This window comes from Colobus angolensis, unplaced genomic scaffold (assembly GCF_000951035.1).
Source record: "Colobus angolensis palliatus isolate OR3802 unplaced genomic scaffold, Cang.pa_1.0 Scaffold14, whole genome shotgun sequence".
Taxonomy (NCBI): domain Eukaryota; kingdom Metazoa; phylum Chordata; class Mammalia; order Primates; family Cercopithecidae; genus Colobus; species Colobus angolensis.
In genome coordinates this window covers 16,270,593-16,293,153 of record NW_012114488.1, presented here as the reverse complement: position 1 = coordinate 16,293,153, position 22,561 = coordinate 16,270,593, and the positions used below count along the sequence as shown (strand labels likewise).

The following is a 22,561-nucleotide window of genomic DNA, read 5'->3' as shown; positions in this document are numbered from 1 at the left end:
CAGAATCGGGTTTGTGTCTGGGTGGTGCCCTGGCTTCACCCGGGGGCAGGTGTGGGTACAGATGTGGTGGTGGCCAGGATCCCACAGGGGTTGTGGACCGTGCCCGTGGATGTGCACACGTGTGATGACGTTCACTCAGTGTCGGGCTTGCACCACTCCAGCAGCACCTCGTGGAAAGCGGTGAATGGACTATGCACCCTGCACGGCCTGTTAGTGCTTGCCGGCTCCTAGTGATTGCCGCGTGCCACTGAGTCCAGGTGCTCGCTGGCCAAAGCTTGAGTGTCTCTCTGAAGGTGACTAGACTAGAAAGGGAATAGAGTGTACAAAGTCAATGGAGGTGTTACAAGTCAAATGGAAAAAAAAAAAAAAAAATAACAGTTTAAAAAAAAGTAACTTTACTGAGTTGTTACAAGTCAAATAATGTGTTAGAGGCAATTAATGATTCAAAAAACAAACAGCAAAATGTAGAAACCTAACAAGCTGTCTTTGAGCTTTTCCTAAGTGTGGAAAATCTGCATTTAAGCCACATGAAACATTTTTTATTTTGCCTCTTTGACATTGTTCCTAATAGGGCACCATTCCCAAACTCACTGCTAAATCCAACTGCCGCTATGAAATTGAGTGGATTACTGAGTATGCCTGCCACAGAGATTACCTGGAAAGCAAAACTTGTTCTCTGAGCGGCGAGCAGCAGGATGTCTCCATAGACCTCACACCACTTGCCCAGAGCGGAGGTAAGCAGGCGCCTTCTGCTTCCTGGCACTGCTTAGGAAGAAGGGGATCGAGAGAGGGTACCAGACAGTAGGGGGCCAAGTCAGTCCGCGCATGCTCCTGGGTTGGAGAGAGCTGTAGTTTGGGCTGGTGATTCAGAAATAGGATTCAGGTTTGACTAAGTAATCCTGTAACCTTCTAATACCTGTTCGTGTAAAAGAAGCCTGTTATTAATTTCCCTGTTTTTAGGTTCGTCCTATAGTTCAGATGGAAAAGAATATTGGTTTTATTTGAATGTCTGTGGAGAAACTGAAACACAGTTCTGTAATAAAAAACAAGCTGCCGTTTGCCAAGTGAAAAAGAACAATACGTCTCAAGTCAAAGCAGCAGGAAGATACCAGAATCAGACCCTCCGGTACATCAACAACCTCTGTGTGCTTTTCCTTTTTCTTTGTATTTCTTGAGACAGGGTTGCGCTCGGGCGCCCAGGCTAGAGTACAGTGGCGTGATCTCGGTGCATTGCAGCCTTGACTTCCCTGCCTCAAGTAGTTCACCCACCTCAGCCTCCTGAATAGCTGGGACTACAGGCATGCACCACCATGCCTGGCTAATTTCTGTAGTTTGTGTAGAGATGAAGTTTTGCCATGTTGCCCACACTGATCTTGAATTCCTTGCTTCAGTGATCCTCCCGCATTGGCCTCCCAAAGTGCATGGATTAGAGGCATGTGCCGTGGGACCTGGCCTGCATAATTTTCAAGTGCATTGTGTGTATTCTTGTGAAATATAACTCCCTCTCCTCCTTTTCTTCCTCTTTCCATTTTCCAGAAGGTACAGGGAAATCAGTTATGCCAGCATTCCTTCCTATTAGACTTTGGCAAGTTGCCGTTTGTCACTAAACAATCAAATGTTTTTCCTGGCTTTAGAGTAAGAATGCTTCTGTTAGAACTGTTCACTTTATAAACTTGCTGTTTGTACGGAACCTACTGTAAGAAAATTATTTAATGAGTTTACAGTTGATAGGGCTTTTTTATTTTAAAATTTGTTTTTAAGGAGTTTTGATTTTTCTCTGGCAGTTTGAGAATCTCAAGCACCATCAACATTACAGAAAATTTTAAACAACTAAAACAGTGCATTCAGCACATTTCTTTTTTTGACCCTTAACTTGGTAGTTAACCTTCAGAAAAGCAGGATGAAAATGCAGTTTTCTGAAAATGTGTTAGGGGCAATTACGATTCAAAAATTAGGAATAGAAAACTGCAAAAAACCCCAGAACTGGTCTTTGAGCTTTTTAAAAGCATGGAATATCTGCCGAGAAGCCGCATTTTTAAACGTTCTATTTTTGCTTCTTTCAAATTGTTCAGGATCAGCATTGTCCAAGGCCCCTCAGGCACGGCTGTGTTCATGGCGGCTGTTAGGAAGCCTGTCTAATTCTTGGGCGTTATTTATTTTGTACAAAATCTAAAAGTGAGAACAAGAGAAGTTTTCATGCTCACAGCAAAATCTTCAGCACTTTCTTCCAGCCAGTTACTACTTTGAAGCCAGAGGATGTCAAGCCCATACATTTGGAACTCATTTCCTGTAGATATTTTTCCCTAGCTGGCTAGAGAGCTTGCTGTTTTAGATCAGTAGTGATTTGTTGATGCTATGCAAAAGGCTTAGTGTAGACATTTTAAAAGATTCAGGTTTCTTTCTTGGTTCTCCCAAACCCATTTGTCTGTATATTCACAAAAATCTAGATATTCGGATGGAGACCTCACCTTGATATATTTTGGAGGCGATGAATGCAGCTCAGGGTTTCAGCGGATGAGCGTCATAAACTTTGAGTGCAATAAAACTGCAGGTAAGTGTGCGCTGGAGTTCAGCCCCTCATCTTTCCATTCATGGGCATGTGCTTGTGTGTGTGCACAGGCGTGTTCTTGGAAGTGAACATTGAATGGAGGAGTCAGATGCCCTCCTTTGGACTGGCCAGCTCTCGCCCCCAGACTGGGTTTTTTCTATTGGAGTAACACCTTCCCCACCCCCACTGCCCCGGTGGACACACACATCCTGTTTGCATTTTCCTCGGTTCTCTCTGTTTGTTTTGGGAATGGGCCCAGCACTGAGCTTGTTGGGAAAGTTTTCGTCTTGAATTTTGGTGCACACTAAACTACAGCAAGGACAGATTCGGCAGGGGCGAGATGGCTTGCCAGTTTTGTTTGAGTGACCTCTTCTTTTATGTAATGAGTATCAAGGTAATCCTTTTTGCAAAGTGGTGACCCTGTGGTAGAGTTTGGATCTGGGGATTGCAGAATGTCACTGGGTGCGTTGAAGCTGAAGGCGTGCATTTCTCCGAGTGATGAGAAGCACCCTTGAGTCACCAAGACACTGGCATTTCAGAAAGCGGTGCCGCTGTCCATATCTTGACGACTGTAGACACAATTGTAGCTGCCTCTGGGTTGGCAGCTGTGCCCAGGAGGTGAAGGTGGAAGTCATTCCTTAAAGAGAGTGGCTTAGTGTACTTATTAAAAACCAAACCATCAGAAACTTGTCGCATCTGTTGATCCCCAGGCTGTGACTCCAGGCATCCTACAGGGCACCCTGCCACTGCTCAGAGCAGTGCTAGAGCCCATTCTGGTTTCTGTAGTTTGCCCCAACTGCTGCCACACCCGGAGGGTCTTTCTGGCCCTTGCTTCCGTGTGTTCTTCTATGGCAGAGCTTTGTGTGGCTTGGTTACAGGGTGGGTTGCTACAGGATTCACTGTGGGATGAGGGAGAGGCAGCTGGACATGATGGGAACCTTGCTCTCGAAGCCTCTGGAGATCAGGTGTGCGTTGGGAGAGACAGTTAGGCACCCCTGCCCTGGTAGCACCGTAGCGCTGTGAACGTCCTAGCAAGCAGGCCAAGAACCAGTCCCCGGGCTCTTGCCCCTGGGAAGGCTTTCCAAAATGACCCAGTAACTGCCCCTGGGGTGCCCTTGTTCACAGGTCTGCCATTGCTGTCCTTGTTCTCTGCGTGGCCCCTTTTGTTACTTTCACAATACTCACATTTTTTTAGTGCCTATTTGCTTAGGCCCTATGAGGCTGGTGGGTGTTGTAAGGATAGATGGCTGTCTAGGTGTTCACAGACTAGGAGCAGAGAGAGATAAGGAGCATGATGATGCAGGTTCAGGGCAGTGCTGCCAGAGTAGAGCTAGTGCTTAGTGTCGTCACTCCGCTTCTTTACCAGGAGGGAGGCACGAAGGTCAACTGGTTGGAGTCTGGGCTGGGTGCAGGGTTCAGGCAGTTAAGAGAGAAGGAAGTGCTGCTTGAGCCACGCTACATTTAGGAGCATGCCAGTCCCGTGTTGGGGTAGCTGCAGGGCCTGGACCTGCAGACATTCAAAGGCATGGACCAGGGTAGCTGCAAGCGGGTCAGAGGCCATGTATGGGGAATGTGGCTAAAGACGACCTGGAACGGTGAGTGTGCAGTATTGTAAGAAACTTGTATGTCCTGCAGAGGAGCTGGATTATATCTGGAAATCTATGAAGTCCCAAGGATTTTCAGCAGGGGTGTGACAGACATCTGACTCGTGAATGAGAAAATCAGTGTGGTCTCTGGATGCACCTCCCATCTGGTCTAAGCACTCCCTGCACCCCTCAGCTTCTCCGTCATTCTCTCATTGCCCTCACCTCCTAGCCTACCTACGCTACTAGCCTACTTAGCCGTGTCTGCACCCTGAATCACATCTCTCCTACTCGGTGTCCCCAGTCCCTAGGGATGCAGCCTGTATCTTCCCCATGTGCCCAGCCCCTCTGATGCCCAACCTTGGTTCTGGCTCCCAGGTCACCCCAGCTGGCTCTCCTGGACTTCTTGCTGTCTTAGGCTGCTCTGCTGTGGTCTGAGTCTCCCTCCAACTTTGTGATGACCTCCTTTGGCCCTGCTCTGTTCAGGGCTTTTTATTAATGACTTGGCCGAGATCTTTGAGAGTGTGCTGATCTCATTTGGGGATGCTGGGAAGACAGAATCATTATCCAGAAAGATCGAAAAGGATGAGCAACATATGAGAAGGGCATTATATCGTCTCAGACTTACAGGGAAGAGGTATGGGCATTGAGGAGCTGCCAGCCAAACAAACAGAAAACACAGGAGAGAAAAACCAAAGAACAGAAAGAAAGAAAAATAGAAAAAAATAAAAAAGACCCGCAGTGGAGTGGGGAGATCTTGCCTTGTGGTTGTGAGCATGGATGAGACCACACCCTCTGGATTTGGTTCCCAGCCGCCCTAGTTTTTAGTTACGAAACCATGAGCCCAGAGAGCTAAAGCCCAGATGAGGTGAGGCTTGACAAAATGCTCCGTTTTTCCTTTCCATAATAAAAATTTTCAAAGACAGAAAGAACATTAAAACAAAAATTTACATGCCTGCCACTCTTAACAGCCATTGATGTTTTGCCAGATTTTTCTTGTAAGCCATGCGTCATTGATGGCCCATATCACCCCACCCTGATGCCAAGAAAGAACATTCCTTGATATAAATTCAGTACCATTGTTGTACTTAACAAAATTAACGGTGACATCCTGATATTAAAAACCCATGTTTTCCTAAGCTGTTATCATTATGATTGTAACAAGCAGCCTGGACAGAGAGATGTTAGGTGTTTTGTGGGAGGGTTTTGAGCTGGTTCTCAGGCAGGAGTTGTATTAAAAAATACTTACAATTCCTTCCAGCTCTGTAATTCAGCACTCCAAACTTTGAGAGCAAACTATGTACTGCAAAATTAGTTCATTATTATTTTGCTCGAATTTAAACTTAGAGTTTTTGAAGAAAATCCCTTGGTGGACCCTGTGTATTAGATAGATGTAGTAATGTATTTTTGAAGGTGAACGGGTGTTAATTGGCTATGTAATAGAAGTGTAGTTTAAGTTGGATCTCTAGGAATTATGCATGTGAATCTAAGGTTCATGCATTTTTCAGGATGCAAGTGTGTCTTTTGGTCATAATGTTTTTTACCATTTGTTTAAATCTAGTTGTAAAGTGATGCTTTATTATTGGTGATTATTTTAAATAAGGATGTTAGATAATTTTTTGGAAGAGCAGAATTCATTAGGATAGGCTAACAAAAAACTACTCACAAATTTAAGTAGCTCAGCCCATTAAAGGTTTCTTGTCTTAGTTCAGTGCTAGTCCTTGGGGATAGGGTTGGGGTAGGGGGTGCAGGCTCTGCTCCATGTGGTCATTTGGGGACCTACACTCTTTCCATCCTGTGTTTCTGCCATCTGTAGGTGTGACTTCCAAGGGCTCTGTAGGATGGTAACATCAATTTCCTTTGTTTTGTTTTTTTTCCAGGCCAGAAATAAGTCACTTGGCCCAGCCTGAATAGCAGGGGAGGCTGGGAAATGGAGTTTAGCTATGTGTCTAGAGGAAAAATTAAACTAGTTGCATAAGAGGTAGCATTGTTTTTGCCGCAGAGAAATGGATGCTGCTGCCTGCTCCTTAGGCAGAGAGCTCCTTGGTTCCATTTGAAAACCTTCCTTCCCCTTTTGCTGAAATCGAGAGACTGAGGACACAAAGTGGTGTGCTGGAGAATAAACTCGTGCCTGTGGAGCCAGACTGGCAACCTGGGGATTGTGTGAGTGAGGGAGAGATTGTGCAGAGCTAATCCTAACATTGCTGATGAGCGGACAGAAACCATAGGCCTCATGAATAGTGATTTCTGAAGTCAAAGCCCACTGTGCTTAAAAATGAACCGAAGTGGTTTGGGAGAGGGGAGCACAACTTACTGTTCTGCTAAAATTCTTTGAGGAATTAAGTAAGAATACGGGTAAGGTACATAGCAATGGTTATTTACAGTGGACTCTGCCTGCAGATTATTAGTACGTCTCAGATGCAAAACCAGCTCAAAAGTACGGACGAGTACTAGGACGATTTGTAGTGGTATTTAATTGTTTGTAAACTTACCTGGTAAAAGAAAAACGCAGCGAATGCTTCACGTTTGCAGGACACAAATCTTTTTCAATAGTGAAATGTGAATCCAGTAGGATTGAACTGTGTGTAAACCTTGTGGGTGGGATGAAGAGAGGCAGAGGCGCGTCATTGTTGCTAAGTTAGTTCCCCGGCAAGCTCAGGGGCCAAACGAAACAAACAAAAAACACAGGAGAGAAAACCAAAGAAAAAAAGAAAAATAGAAAAAATCCCCACAGTAGAGTGGGGAGATCTTGCCTTGTGGTTATGAGCATGGATGAGGCCAGACCCTCAGGGTCTGATTCCCACTGCCCTAAGTTTTAGTTATGAAACCATAAGCAAATTATTTAGGCATCCTAAATCTGCAAAATGGTGCTAAAATTGTGCCTTGGCCATAGGGTTTTGAGGATCAAATAGATTAATATAGTCATGTGTTGCTTAACAATAAGAATATGTTCTGAGAAATGTGTCATTAGGCGATTTTCTCGTTGTGTGAACACCGTAGAGTGTACTTAACACACACCTAGATGGTATATCTTGCTGCACACCTAAGCTATATGGTGTAGCCTATTGCTCCTGGGCTACAAGTGTGTACAGCACGTGAGTGTACTGAATACTGCCGGCAGTTGTAACACAATGGTAAGTATTTGAGTATCTAAATATATCTAAACATAGATAAGGTCCAGTAAAAATACGGTATTATAATCTTTTGAGACCACTGTTGTATAAGCAGTCTGTTGTTGATCAAATGTTATGCAGCACGTAACTGCATAAAGAAAGGACTTAAACAGAGCCTATTTTTCTGCAGCTCGCCCTTATGTAGCTGAGATGCTGAGCTCAGTGCCTGGCTGAGACTGTGCTCAGTACAGGTTCGCTGTTGTGGCTGGTATTATAATTATAGTGATGATACTATTAAAGATTTGGTAGAAATTACAATTGAAGTATCATTTACTCTTGATACAGAATCTTACTTCCTGTTTTCTTAGATCATTGCATAGCTTATGATACTAAACCTCAAGGAGGCAGATCACATGGTGGGAGGCTCAGACAAGGATTATGAAACCATCAGGGTTGGGAAAAGGAGGGTTGTGCCCACGGTCCCCTAGTCTGGAAAGGTGCAAGCAAGGAGCAAGTCAGCAAAGCCTCCGAATCTCAGCGTCCATGGGATGGGGACGTGACCTGTGAAGAGCTGGTTTTCAGACTTAGACCTGAACTATTCCTGCTGAGGAATGGGAAGTCTGGGGGGCTCACTCTTGGTGGAAGAAGAGGCTCAGTTTGAGGAAGGTGTTACAGACAGATGCACTGACGGAGCCACAGAATGCCAGCACTGTTTGAAGGTGTGCCGCTAACATTGTTGGGCTGGCGTAGGACCTTGGCGTGCTTTCGCTGGGAGCAACTGGCTGTAGATGGTTTCCCCCCTTGTTTTACTTCCAGAGAACTTGTCTTGTTCACAGTCGCATCACGAAGTCAGTGGTGCTCAGGGAACTAGAGCTCCATTTCTGTCTTCCTTTCTGCGAGTTCCCAGTGTCACCCAGAGATGTTCAGAAGCCTCTGGGAGCTGACCACAGCCTGGGAGCAGAGGATCCCACTCACTGCTCTTGCGTTCCTCCTGCCTGCCCTTTTTATCTTATCTTTGAAGTCGCTGTACACAGCCTTCTGTCAGTGTCTCCCAAGGTGAAAGGCGTGCTGGCCTGCCAGCCTGCCATTGAGGACTTAGGGTTAAGCATCTGAAGCTTAATAGAAGCCTCTGCCATCTCAGACCCCCATGGTCTGTAAAAAAGTCTGGACCTGAATTTTTTAACTGGTCAGTTGGCATTGGTCCTGTTCAGTTTCTTCCTTACTCCTTAGCTGTTCCTCAGTTTTGGTCATGTATGGAGTTTAAATTTCTGCTCTTGAATCGTACAGATAACGATGGGAAAGGAAATCCAGTATTCACAGGAGAGGTTGACTGCACCTACTTCTTCACATGGGACACGAAATATGCCTGTGTTAAGGAGAAGGAAGACCTCCTCTGCGGTGCCGTCGACGGGAAGAAGCGCTACGACCTGTCCGCGCTGGTCCGCCACGCAGGTACTGCCCTCCTTGCCGTGTGGGCCTCAGTCCACGTGTTCATGGAACATTTTCCCTGAGTACTTTTGGAAATGCTGTTACTATTTTCTTTGTCAGTGGGTTGGGTCACAGCCCACCGCCCGCTTTTTTCATGTGGCTGTATGAATTATTAGAAGGAGCATTGGATTGGGAGGTGGAATATCTGAATCTGAGACCAGCATTATTGTTTTCTGGTCGGGTTACCTTGGGCTCATCATAGTTGAGCGGAAACTGCCCTGCACCTGCAGGGTGTCAGGCCTTGTGCTCTGTGCTGTTTAGAAGCTTGCTTGCTTTTTTTTCCTTTAAAGTTTTTTTTTCTCTCTTATAACAGCCTTCCCATAGGCCATATTCCCACTTAACACAGGAACTCTCAGGCCCACAGAGTGGAGCTGCGGCTCAGTTGCTATCTTTTGACCTTGTGTTTTCACCCTTTTACACACTGCCTCTCTTCCGTCTCTGAGGTGGGATCTGCAGCCTCTGCCCCCTGGGGTTCTTCTGTTTGGATCCTCTAGGCAGATGGATGTGTGCCTTGGGCCACTGTTCACTGGTGCCTCAGTGGTGTGCAGTGGGCTTGTCCTCGAGGCTGAGCTTGCTGTTGCACAGCAGGCACCGGACGAGGTGCCAGGGAGGCAGCAGTGCCCCCCACAGCACAATCCCTGTCCTCGGGGGCTTGGAATTTAGCAGGAAACAGAGCAGATTGAATAAGAAGAATGGGAGTCTCAAGCAGGGATGATCTGATGGGGGAGATTTGGTTTTACCCTTTTGGCAGCTCAAATTAGTTGTGCAGAAGCCAGTTGCCTCTGTAAGGGGGGAGATGACCCGAAGCAGACAGAATGACTTGCGTCATGTAATTACCAACCAGAACAGTCACAGAACTGCTGGCGGTATGTTCTCGCTCGTAAGTGGGAGTTGAACATTGAGAACATATGGACACAGGGGAACAGCACACACCAGGGCCTGTTTAGGGTTGGGGGCGAAGGGAGGGAACTCAGAGGATGGGTCAGTAGGTGCAGCAAACCACCATGGCACACGTATACCTATATAACACACCTGCATATTCTGCACATGTATGTCTTTTTTTTTTTTTTAGAAAAATAAAACTGCAGCGGTGACAGGACTGCTGCTCCTGTCTTCTGAGCCCCACCTGGTTTGGAAAAGACCAGGTTAGGAAGAGGAATGAATGCCTCTTGTGGAGTGTTTGAGAACCTGCCTCACTGTGAACCACCTGGGCAGTGAGTGCTGGCAGTGCTGTTGTGGTTAAACACCCTGTGTGCTGCAGGGAGCGGTGCTGTAATTAATTCTGGCACATGTGTGCCAGTGAAGACACTGGTTTTCTGTGAAGTGGAAAGAGTTCTAGCTGCAGAGTTGGAGACCTGGCTGAGGACTGATGTTGCCGCATCCAATTGCGTTTGCTTGAGCGGGCTGCTCTCCCGGCCCGAGTTTCTTACAGTAAACTGGGTGGTGCTGTTAGATCCCTTAAGTCAACTTTTTTTTTTTTTTTTTAAACATCACTGTGTATAAGAGACAACCTAGGACCTGTGAGATAAGGAGAGATACATTTTTCAGTCTGTAGACTTCCTGACACAGCTCTGGTCTCTTGGAATCTGGAGTATTTCGTGGCATTTGCACGGAGATAGCCCTAAGGAAGTTATGAGGGGAGAGCTAAAACTGCTCCTTACTGCTTGAAGAAGTCCCTTAAGACTTTACAGCCCACCTGGCTCCACCCCAGACTTCCAGTATTTAGGGCACGTCCTTGTTCACATGCACAGTCTCATATGGTTTCTTTTAGGCTGTTGACATTGGAAAGTACTTCTCCAAATGTACTGTATCGCCACTGATGAGTCATGGGGTTTTTGCCTTCCAAACCCCGGTACCCAACCTGTAAAGAGAGCGTTTTCAAATGAGAAGATGTATTTGTATATCTTTACCTCCTCCTTTACACACTTTCTAAGTTACTTCTTCAGCGACTGTTCACCGTGTGGTTTGCTTTTTGTGGATGCCCTTGCCCTCGCTTGCTGTGCTGGTGACACTCAGCTGGTGCCCCCTCACCTCCTGCAGGCGCCTAATCAGTGTCTGCTCACACTCACCAGCTCATGAGTCTTGTGAGTTCAGCGGCCACCTGTGGTGCCTTGCTTGTCTTCTGTGGTAGCATGCATCGTGTCCTGCACTGAGTCTGCAGATGTGTAAGAGGTTGCTGGTTTTTTTTAGCTGCACAGGCCTTCACAGGGGCTGAGCTGAGCTGGTGTACCACTCTACTGCGTCCCAAGACACAGGATGGCTTCTTGATTTGGGTTTTCAGTTTCTAATTTCATACTGTGGGGCTTGGGAGAATTTTGCTATTTAATTCTCTGTCACCCAGTTGCGCCTACTCTTCTGAAGAAGTATTGGTGTGTAGTTTGTTTCTGTCACATTAAATGAGAAACCTGAGAATCTCGGTGAATTTTTGTGCCTTCAGTCTGCCCGGGTTCCAGAAACGTGAGCGCTGGGAATTGAGTGACGAAGTGCTTTGGGAGCTTTGGGCCCTTGACCTTTGGCCTCATCACCATTTATTCTGTGACTCACAGAAATCAGCATTGCTTTTGACTAAAATACACTTTTGTTACAGAACCAGAGCAGAATTGGGAAGCCGTGGATGGCAGCCAGACGGAAACAGAGAAGAAGCATTTTTTCATTAATATCTGTCACAGAGTGCTGCAGGAAGACAAGGCGCGAGGGTGTCCCGAGGATGCGGCAGTGTGCGCAGTGGGTGAGTTGTGCCCGGAGGGAAGGTCTAGGTGGTGGTTTTCTAGGGCATCCCGTTTGGAATGAGTTAGAAGATCTTCCTGTGGTTCATCTAAGCCTCCTCTTTCTATATTCACATAAAGGATGGTAAAACATTTTTATTCATAAATCGAATGTCGCTAACTGCTCGATGCGCTCTGGAATCCTGAAGTTGCCTGAAGCTTCCTGATATATGGGCTAAAGCCATAACTGGGAACAGAAGGAACCATGTGGAAAATACTACGTCATCTTTTTAGTGTGTAACCTGAAGAATATCATTGCCAGTATTTGTGTACAAGTAATTTTATTATTTTTTTAACAACTTTATTGCCTAGAATTGTTGAAAAGTTGTGGCTTAAGGAAAGTGCAATCTCAGCTGTAGCCCTACTGTAGGAGGGCTTGCATGCTTCGCTTCCTTTTGCTGTCATTGTGTTGGTCCCGTAACTGTCATGCAGAGACTCCTCAATTATTTGATACAGGTATTTAGCACATTCATTTTTGTCTTTTATGACTCACTTTGAAAATGCCAGGCTATGAGAATCTGTTAAAAGCATTCGGTAAGAAATTGTGAGCCTCGGTTGGATTTTAGGAATTATCCTGGTATTCAGAATTGCTGGTGTGTCTTTAAAAGCAGGTTCAGACATGTCCATGTCTTTACTAAGAAGGACTTCGGAACAGAGTTTTAATCCTTTATAATAAAAAGCAAGTGAACCAAGAAGTAAGTGACCTCCTGCTTGGGTTGCTAAACAGGTTTCGTTAGTTTCTGCTTTGGATATGAGACACATTCTCACCCTTTGGCTGTGTGGCTGTGCTTTCAAAAGACTTTGTGTCTTGGGATAGCTGAAGCCCTGACAGTGGCGGACAGTGTCAGTTTACAGTTGGCGCTGATGCATGTTGCAAAGCCATTTGGTTTTTTGTTTTGCGTCATTCGTGGCACTTCCTGCTGAGCCTATGGATGACCTTGGAGGACCCCGATGTGGCTGTTAACATCTAGTCAAACGTGGCACTCTAGGGAAACCCATCAGCTGCCCTGGTGGGTTCGGTGGGCTGGAGAAGGGCTGCTCTTGCTGGGTTTGGGCTGAGTTCTTCTTTCTTTTTTTTAAATCACTTCTTTGTCTGCATGATGATAATTTTTAACCATATCTTCTGTTTTTTTTTCCCCCTTTCTCTTCCAGATAAGAATGGAAGTAAAAATCTGGGAAAATTTATTTCTTCTCCCACAAAAGAGAAAGGCAACATTCAGCTCTCTTATTCAGATGGTGATGATTGTGGTCATGGCAAGAAAATAAGAACTAATATCACACTTGTATGCAAGCCAGGTAAAAATTTAAAAAACGATGAAATCTTTTGTTGGGTTCTGCCAGAGGTCCTGCATTCTTCATATCTCTGTTCCTCATCAGTCACTGCAAAGGTGATCAGACAGATTGGCATGGTGTTAAGCATTTTGAGTTCCAGAATCTTTGGTGATGGGAACTAGGTCATTTGGATTTTTCCCCTCAGCCCCTCCCCAAAACCAAATCAGAAATGGAGAAACCAGATGGTGTCAGAAGGAAGCTGTGGGTCTCAGCACTGCATCCTCTTCCTCGGGACTGATACGGGGCCAGTCATGCGGTTACTTAACTTCCTTCAAAGGGGAAAAAAAATCATAAATGGTTTAAAACATTGCCCATGATCTCACCACTTAAACACAATGTTAATTTTCATTACCTTTATTTATAGGTGTATGTTTTTACCAAGTCAAAATTTTTATGTTAACAAATCTTAATGTTTCTCGAAGTGTAGTATTTTGTAAATACTCTTCTATGTTTCACAGTTCTATTAATAATTTTTAGGAACTTCCTTGTGGACATGGTGTGGTTTTACTATTTTTAAACATTTTTCTTATTGTTGGATTAATAGCACATTTCCAGTATTGCTAATCGTGCCATTATGTATCCTCTCTCTACCTCCCATTGAAATATTTCCTTTGGATAAGTTCCCAGCTGTGGGATAAAGTCAGAAGCTAGGATCATTTTGTTTGTTTGTTTGTTTGTTTTACAGTAAAATAAACAATATAACATAAAATTTACCATCTTAAATGCTTTTAAGTGTGTAGCTTGGTGACATTGTTGTGTAGTACCATCATCATCCATCTCCAGAACTTTTTCATCCTCCCAGACTGAAACTCAGTTCCCATTAAACACAGCTCTCCGTTCCCTCTCTTTTACTTTTTGTCTCTACGGATTTGACCGTTCTAGATACCTCATATAGATGGAATGCTACAGTATTTGTAGGTCTGTTTTTTGACCCTTATATGCATTCTACCTCATTTCCTGCTGTCCCTTCCAGGTCTACTTCTAGCAGAGAAGAATGAGGTAAGATTTTTTAGGAATGAATGGATTAGTGATCCCCATCTCTTTTCCCCATTGACAGGTGATCTGGAAAGTGCACCAGTGTTGAGAACTTCTGGGGAAGGCGGTTGCTTTTATGAGTTTGAGTGGCACACAGCTGCGGCCTGTGTGCTGTCGAAGACAGAAGGGGAGAACTGCACAGTCTTTGACTCCCAGGCAGGTCTGTGTCCAAACAGGACCTCTGCGTTAATGTGACTTGGAACCACTTAAGGTTTTTTCCTAAACATTCTCTGTGAGGTTTTCAAGGTAACCTGCCTTAGAATTTTATTCATGCTGTTTGAACACAATTCTGAACAGCCGATATTTGGGACTTATTTGAGATATTGAAAATACTATCTTAAATTCATTATTGAGGTGGATTTGCTGAATGCAAAACTTTTGGAACTCAAGGGAGTAAATTATGTTTGAAAAGGCTTTCACGTGAATTCTAGGCAAGAAACCTCTCTGCGGGAGACCTTACAAGAAGGCCATAATATTGTGCTCATCCTACTTGGAATATGCTGGTTGTTTATTAGCCCAGCAGTCATGGGCTTTTTTGAATAGGGCTTTAGGCTAACCCAGTAGAAGGGAATGGTGGAGTTGGATCCATCTTGAAGGAAAATGTTAGTAATTGCGGTTCTGGTGGCCTCAAGGGGCAGTGTCTCTTCTGCCTCCTCCACTTCTTCCTGTCATTGGGAACCTCCTGGGAAGGACCTCTGCCTTTCAAACTGTGGGGTGAGACCACTCTGCTGACTGTTCGGACTGACCTTCCATAATTTTACTGTTTTTATTCTTTCTTAGGGTTTTCTTTTGACTTATCACCTCTCACAAAGAAAAATGGTGCCTATAAAGTTGAGACAAAGAAGTATGACTTTTATATAAATGTGTGTGGCCCGGTGTCTGTGAGCCCCTGTCAGCCAGACTCAGGAGCCTGCCAGGTGGCAAAAAGGCAAGTAGCTTCTCAGTTCTGTTTCATTCTTAGGTATTATGTGCTAACGAATATTTTTTTCAGGAATAGGTGTGTTCTCACTTAATGTCATAACTTTATGACAAGCATTTAAATAGTGATGAGACCTGGTCTGAAAACTGAAGGATGTTAGGAGTTTAATTTCCCCGAGGAAGGAGCAGGCCTGTCCTTGGGAAAGAAGGGTGGATTGAGGTCATGCCTCACTTGTGCACATTTTGCGCTTCTCATTTCCTAGATATTTCTGTGCGTATTTCTGCATTCTGTGTAGCTTTAGTTCAAATGAAGTGAGTTGTCTCAACCAGTGGTGCCAAGAGGAGATTTGGGTCCCAGTGTCCCTGCTGCGGTTAGAGACCTTGTGTGGGTCTGCAGCCCTGGCCTGGTTCTGGTGACTCCCCACGTCGCTCACGGGCCCTCCCTTCAGTGTGGCAGCCTTGGAGTGCTTCTGCCCTCAGGTCTTTGCTGAGAGAAATGTGTGTGTATTTCAGTGACGAGAAGACTTGGAACTTGGGACTGAGTAATGCGAAGCTGTCGTATTATGATGGGATGATCCAACTGAACTACAGAGGCGGCACGCCTTACAACAACGAAAGACACACACCGAGAGCTACGCTCATCACCTTTCTCTGCGATCGAGACGCGGGGGTGGGCTTTCCTGAATATCAGGTAGGAATGCTTGTCCCTCATCGCGCTCCCTGAGGATACTCGCGCCTGTGGTGGGCCTTTCATTGAGAGGCAGAGCTTGTATCAGTCTGGGTTTCTGGCCAAATCAACACCATAATTAGATTTGACGGGGTACCTAGGCAGCATTAGTTTCTCAAGCTGTGTGCTTAGTGGGTTGTGCACCTTAATAACAGCCCACAAGCCTGTCAGTTTTGGGTACAAAACATGCAAAAGCATAAAGAAAATCCTGAATTAACCCTCACTTAGCAGAGGCTAAGTTTTCATCCTGATTTATTACTGAACAGTCTTCCTTTAATAAAATGAAGGGAGATGGGCAGAGTAGGCTTTTTTTCACAGTTTCTCATTGAGAACATTGCTCTTGTCCTTTTTTGAATCCGGCTTTATGTCATGTGTCTTTCTCTTTTTGCCATCCCTCCCCGCATTTCTCTGCTGCCGTGGATTAGGAGGAGGATAACTCCACCTACAACTTCCGGTGGTACACCAGCTATGCCTGCCCAGAGGAGCCCCTGGAGTGCGTGGTGACCGACCCCTCCACACTGGAGCAGTACGACCTCTCCAGGTGAGGCAGAGTCAGCTGCTCTGTTTTTGGCCTGGTATCAGCAGATGCTGAGGTTGCGGGTGTTGCTGGCGAGCCTGTGACTGAGCTGATGATGGGGAGTGATGCCGGCTCTGGGACTGCAGGCCCAAGGTGGGGCATTTTCAGCAGAATGAATTCTAATAACAGTCTGGTCACCTTTGGGATAGCAACCAGTCTTGGCCACAGCAGAGCCTCAGCCTTCAGCTTCATCATTTAAACCAATGACTATCAGTTCAGAGGCATGGGAGACAGTTAAGGTCCACTGCATACTGAGTTTAGCGAAGATTGAATGTAATCCTGGTGCGTCATGAGTCCAGACACGCTAACTGCTGGTTATGTGGTTGGTGGAGCATGCTTTATTTGGTAGCTTTGCTTCCCCAACTACATAGAAATAAATTAGACTGAAATGTGTAAGCTCTTAAAGAGCATATAATTTTGCTTTGAAATTTTAGTCTGGCAAAATCTGAAGGTGGCGTTGGAGGAAACTGGTACGCCATGGACAACTCAGGGGAACATGTCACATGGAGGAAATACTACATTAACGTGTGTCGGCCTCTGAATCCAGTGCCGGGCTGCAACCGATATGCATCGGCTTGCCAGATGAAGTATGAAAAAGATCAGGTGAGTCTGTTTTCACTGCTTGTCTCCTTCGCCCTCCTAATTCCATGACATAGTGGGAGGAGGTAGTTATTTTGGGACATCCAGATCAAAGGCGGCACAGCTGCTTGAGAGAAATCCTCTGAGTAGGAGTGGGGCCTCCATGTGAACTCATCTGCCTCCTGTAGGAGCAGAAGTGTGTCACACAGGAATCATCGTTCACGTGGAGAATGCTGTGTTGGAGACCTTTGATCACACAAAGGGCAGAGGAAGCACCGAATGGTTATGTCTGTCTTGAATTCAAAAGTGTCTTTAGGTGCTTTCAGCAGACACCTGTGAAAAAAACAGTTTTGCTTCCAAAAGCTCTTGCTTCTGGATTGATTAGGGGGAGAAACCGGTTTGGGAGAGTTGCTGTGGATGAAATAGATTCCAGCACACATTCTCAGTCGCTGCAGTTCGTCGCTGGGTTGAATGCAGTCACTGCCAGAACATTTGCCTGTCTCCTGTGGTCGTTGTACGTGATGAATCCTAAAATAGAGATGTCTCTGGAAGTTGGCTTCTGTAAAAATAGCATGTTGGGAATGTACTTTTCTTAGTGTATGCTAATGGCAGCTTGGAGGTTTTTGAAAGGAAGGTGGCAAGTGTGCTCTGGTGATTAGGAATCGAGTTCCTGGTTGTGTTTACCTGTGCACATGTGTGTTCTTTACTGGAGCAGTGACTTCAGTGTACAGTCAGGCCTCATTATTCACAGATTCTGCATCTGTGAACTTGCCTATTTGAGAACACTTGTAACTCCAAAATCACCGTGTGGAGCACCCCCTCAGTCATTGCTGGAACGAGTGTAGTGGCCCAATGTGCATAGTGCCTGACAAGCGTGTTCCTGGTTGATGTTGAACAGGGGGATGCTCTGGCCTCTTGTTTCTGCCTCACCTTGAGATGAGCAGAGGATGGAGAGGACGAGGCAGTGCAGTGCAAAAGCTCCAGCCCTGGGGCCAGTTGGACAGGGTCTGAATTCCAACTCTGGCATCTCAACTCAGAGATGCTCCAGAGCTGGAACTTCCACGCTGCACTGCCTTGTAAGGTCTCCCTAAGAGAAGTTTCTCGCCTAGAATTCACACTAAAGCCTTTTCAAATGTGACTTATTCCCTTGTGTTCTGAAAGTTTCGTGGGGCAGCCTTAGGTGAGCCACTTAACACTCCTGAGCCTCGTTTTTTCCTTTTGTAAAATAAAGAGAATAGAATCCGTCAGCATGAGTTGTCTTGGGATTTCAGATTATAATCTGTGTGTAATAGGTTTGTTTGCCTGGTATACAGCCAGTCAGCACACTGCGACATTGGGGATTACAGCCGAGAGAGAGTTTAATGGTAGGGCAGGCGAATGAGGAGATGAGAAGAAACCTCAAATTCACCTCCCCAAGGAATTTGGGTTTAGGGACTTAAGGGATTTGGAGCGGGCCAAGGTGTGGGGATTGTTTATTGGCAGAAGAGTGCAGGGTGAAGTCATGGGATGGGGAGATGAAGAAACTGCATTTGGTTCCCTGTAGGAGGGTCTTCAAAGTGGTTAGTGTCAGTCGTTCCACTGGAATTCAGGATCTGAAGAACATCTTACGCAATTCTTGAACGAAAGCCTTATGATTCTAACACCAGTGATTCTTTCTGTAGCGGTAACGAGGATGCGAGTAGTATCTAGTGCTACGTGACTTTCAGTTACAGGCCAGCACAAGCAGCCTGATTGCTGCTTGATTGCGTGCCCGGAACCCAGCATGCAGTTGTTGTTAACTCTTTGAGGATGGTTTCCTATTCCATATGTAATAAGGGGATTTCCCCAGGAGCAGTGGTTCTGTATTCAATAATTCATTGTTTGTTGCAACTTTATAGAATGTAACCACCACCAATAACAAATCAACTGTATCTTCAGAGGGAAGAGCCTGACAAGATTAGTTTTCTTGCAGGGCTCCTTCACTGAAGTGGTTTCCATCAGTAACTTGGGAATGGCAAAGACTGGCCCTGTGGTTGAGGACAGCGGCAGCCTCCTTCTGGAATACGTGAATGGATCGACCTGCACCACCAGCGACGGCAGACAGACCACATACACCACGAGGATCCATCTCGTCTGCTCCAGGGGCAGGCTGGTAAGGCGCTGCCGCTGGCCGGTGACCTTCACTGCTGCGTTTTTTGACTGAGTGTTGCCTTATGTGTCTCTTGACAGAAACGGTCTTGGGGTGGGTGGGTGGTGGAGTTAGGCCAGTCTTAGTTCTGCTCAAGGTCAGCGTGCAGTATATATGTGCACAGGCAGGGAGTGATTTGTGGTACCTTCATGGCTACGATTTCTGAAGGGTAAGCCTCATCTTTTGCTGCGGAGTTGGAGGCTGTGGTGACAGACACTGTTTCATGGATTTTCTTTCTGAGTCATACAGACATTATCTTGCGTCTTAGTTCTTGTGAGTTGAGGATCGTGGCAGTGGAACGGGGCTTAGAGTTAGTTTGGTCCTGTAGGAGCCAAGGGAAAGCTTCCCTTTCACCCTTTGAAGTTTCCCTGAAAATCAGCTGTCAACAGGAGAAAAGACATTAAAATTTTAACATGCATAGCACTGGGGAATAAATAGCAGGAGAAAGATGACCCAGTAGCCTAATGCAACACAGAAGACTATGTACCCTATTTCACAGGGGAGAGGGAGATGGGGGAGGCACAGTTCTTTTGAGGGGGCAGCAAATGATTATTTGGGAGAAAGAATAGACAGAAATTAACTTGCAAATGATTCTCTTTGGAGCCTGAATGAGGAAGGCATTATCTTGTGAACAAGTCTGTCCAGGTGTGGTTGCTGTCCTCAGTCTTCTTTTGTGGGATAGATAATGAGATTTCCGAGTTTCTTTTGGAAAGAAGCCTTCTTGGTCAGGTAAGGAAATCCCAGAGAAAGTCCCTCCCTGTGCTTGGGGGTGGAGGTAACAAGGCACAGTTAAAAGCTCGACCTTGATTCTCAGGCAGCTTCTCAGCATGTCAAAGCACCGGTCCTTAGGGTATTGCTTTCTGAGCCCCAGCAGCCCAAACCACAAAGTCCACAGGTAGGAATCTGAGGCTTGATATATCTCAGGCCTGTGGGTGAACAATGAGGGTTGTATGTGTAATATAAAACAGGAATAAGAAATTAAGGCTGAAGGCTGGGCACGCTGGTTCAGATCTAATCCAGCACTGTGGAAGGCCAACATGGGAAGATCACTTGAGGACAGGAATTGGTGACCAGCCTGGACCACATAGTGAGACCCCATCTCCAAAAAATAAAACAAAATTTAGCCAAGTGTGGTGGCTCATGCCTGTAGTCCCAGTTACTCTGGAGGCTGAGGCCGGAGGACTCCTTGAGCCCAGAAGGTTGAGGATTCAGTGAGCCATGATTGTACTGCAGCCTGGGAGACAAAGCGAGCCCCTGTCAAAAAAAGAAAAAAAAATTGGGAGGCAGAGATGGAAGGATTGTTTGAGCCCAGGAGTCCAAGACTAACCTGGGCAACCTAGTGAGACCCCATCTCTACAAAAAAAATTTAAAAATTAGCCAAGTGTGGTGGTGTGCACCTGTAGTCCCAGCTTCTGGGGAGGCTGAGGTGGGAGGATCACTTGAGCCCAGGAGGCAGAGGTTGCAGTGAGCTGAGGATGTGCTACTACACTGCAGCCCCTTGGCAACAGAACAAGATCCTGTTTCAAAATAATAATCACATAAGCAACTTCAGCAAAGTCTCAGGATACAAAGGCAATGTACAAAAATCACAAGCATTTCTGTACACCATTAACAGACAGAGAGCCAAATCATGAGTGAACTCCCATTCACAATTGCTACAAAGAGAATAAAATACCCAGGAATCCAACTTAAAGGAATGTGAAGGACCCTTTCAAGGAGAGCTACAAACCACTGCTCAAGGAAATAAAAGAGGACACAAACAAATGGAAGAATAGTTCATGCTCTTGGATAGGAAGAATCAATATTGTGAAAATGGCCACACTGCCCAAAGTAATTTGTAGATTCAATGCCATCTCCATCAAGCTACCAATGATTGTATTCACAGAATTAGAAAAAACTACTTTAAAGTTCATATGGAACAAAAAAAGAGCCCTCATTGCCAAGACATTCCTAAGCAAAAAGAGCAAAGCTGGAGGCACCACGCTACCTGACTTCAAACTAGGCTACAAGGCCACAATAACCGAAACAGCATGGTACTGGTACCAAAACAGATATATAGACCAATGGAACAGAACAGAGCCCTTAGAAATAATACCACACATCTACAACCATCCTGACAAAAACAAGAAACGGGGAAAGGATTCACTATTTAATAAATGGTGCTGGGAAAACTGACTGGCCGTATATAGAAAGCTGAAACTGGATTCCTTCCTTACGCCTTATACAAAATTAATTCAAGGTGGATTAAAGACTTAAATGTTAGACCTTAAACCATAAAAACCCTAGAAGAAAACCTAGGCAATACTATTCAGGCCGTAGGCATGGACAAGGACTTCATGACTAAAACACCAAAAGCAATGGCAACAAAAGCCAAAATAGACAAATGGGATCTAATTAAACTAAAGAGCTTCTGCACAGCAAAAGAAACTATCATCAGAGTGAACAGGCAACCTACAGAATGGGAGAAAATTTTTGCAATCTACCTATCTGACAAAGGGCTAATATCCAGAATGTACAAATAACTTAAACAAATTTACAAGAAAAAAACAACCCCATCAGAAAGTGGGCAAAGGATACGAACAGACACTTCTCAAAAGAAGACATCTGTGCAGCTGACAGACACATGAAAAAATGCTCATAATCACTGGTCAGAGAAATGTAAATGGAAACCACAATGAGATACCATCTCATGCCAGTTAGAATGGCAGTCATTAAAAAGTCAGGAAACAATGCTGGAGAGAATTTGGAGAAATAGGAATGCTTTTACATTGTTGGGAGTGTAAATTAGTTTAACCATTGTGGAAGACAGTGTGGTGATTCCTCAAGGATCTAGAACTAGAATTACCATTTGACCCAGCAATCCCCTTACCCAAAGGATTATGAATCATGCTACTGTAAAGACACATGCACTTGTGTGTTTTTTGTGGCAGTATTCACAATAGCAAATACGTGGAAAGAGCCCAAGTGTCCATCAACGATAGACTGGATTAAGAAAATGTGGCACATATACACCATGGAATACTATGCAGCCACAAAAAAGGATGAGTTCATGTTCTTTGCAGGGACATGGATGAAGCTGGAAACCATCATTCTCAGCAAACTATCATAAGGACAGAAAACCAGACACTGCATGTTCTCACTCATAGGTGGGAATTGAACAATGAGATCACTTGGACATAGGGCGGAAAACATCACACACTGGGGCCTGTCAGGGAGTGGAGGGCTGGGGGAGGGATAGCATTAGGAGAAATACCTAATGTAAATGATGAGTCAATGGGTGCGGCAAACCAACATGGCGTATGTATACCTGTGTATCAAACCTGCACGTTGTGCACATGTACCCTAGAACTTAAAGTATAATAATAATAAAAAGATATTTAAAAAATCACAATAGTAAAATGAATTAGGGCTAGGAGGTAGAGGAGGTGAGTGGGATTGCTGTTGGCCCTGAGTTCCTTAGCCAGAGGAGAACGGCAGACCGTGTGGAGTTTGCTCTGCTCTTCGCTCCATGGAAATGCTTTGGGGCCATTTTATACAGTCCCAATTGCTTCTATTTTTTAATTGGGGTAAAATACATATAATATTAAACTGACCATGCTGACTGTCTTTGGGTTACATATATCATACACATCTCTAGTGTCCTGTATTTATCACCAGTATCCATGTCCAGGACTTTTTTTCTTTTTTTAAGACAGGGTCTTGCTCTGTCGCCCAGGCTAGCATGCACTG

At 45.2% G+C, this 22,561-nt stretch overlaps 1 protein-coding gene across 1 annotated transcript in view; it reads left to right on the top strand.

Annotated features, from left to right (window-relative positions):
* IGF2R (insulin-like growth factor 2 receptor) overlaps positions 1 to 22,561 on the top strand; it is a 111,641-nt gene that overhangs the window by 39,991 nt on the left and 49,089 nt on the right. The window contains exons 7-18 of the mRNA XM_011934995.1: positions 572 to 734; positions 961 to 1,126; positions 2,448 to 2,551; positions 8,532 to 8,696; positions 11,320 to 11,460; positions 12,650 to 12,793; positions 13,887 to 14,024; positions 14,645 to 14,792; positions 15,296 to 15,473; positions 15,935 to 16,050; positions 16,521 to 16,689; positions 18,617 to 18,796. Coding sequence (XP_011790385.1) covers positions 572 to 734; positions 961 to 1,126; positions 2,448 to 2,551; positions 8,532 to 8,696; positions 11,320 to 11,460; positions 12,650 to 12,793; positions 13,887 to 14,024; positions 14,645 to 14,792; positions 15,296 to 15,473; positions 15,935 to 16,050; positions 16,521 to 16,689; positions 18,617 to 18,796 — 1,812 coding nt within the window. The remainder of the gene's footprint in view (positions 1 to 571; positions 735 to 960; positions 1,127 to 2,447; positions 2,552 to 8,531; positions 8,697 to 11,319; positions 11,461 to 12,649; positions 12,794 to 13,886; positions 14,025 to 14,644; positions 14,793 to 15,295; positions 15,474 to 15,934; positions 16,051 to 16,520; positions 16,690 to 18,616; positions 18,797 to 22,561) is intronic.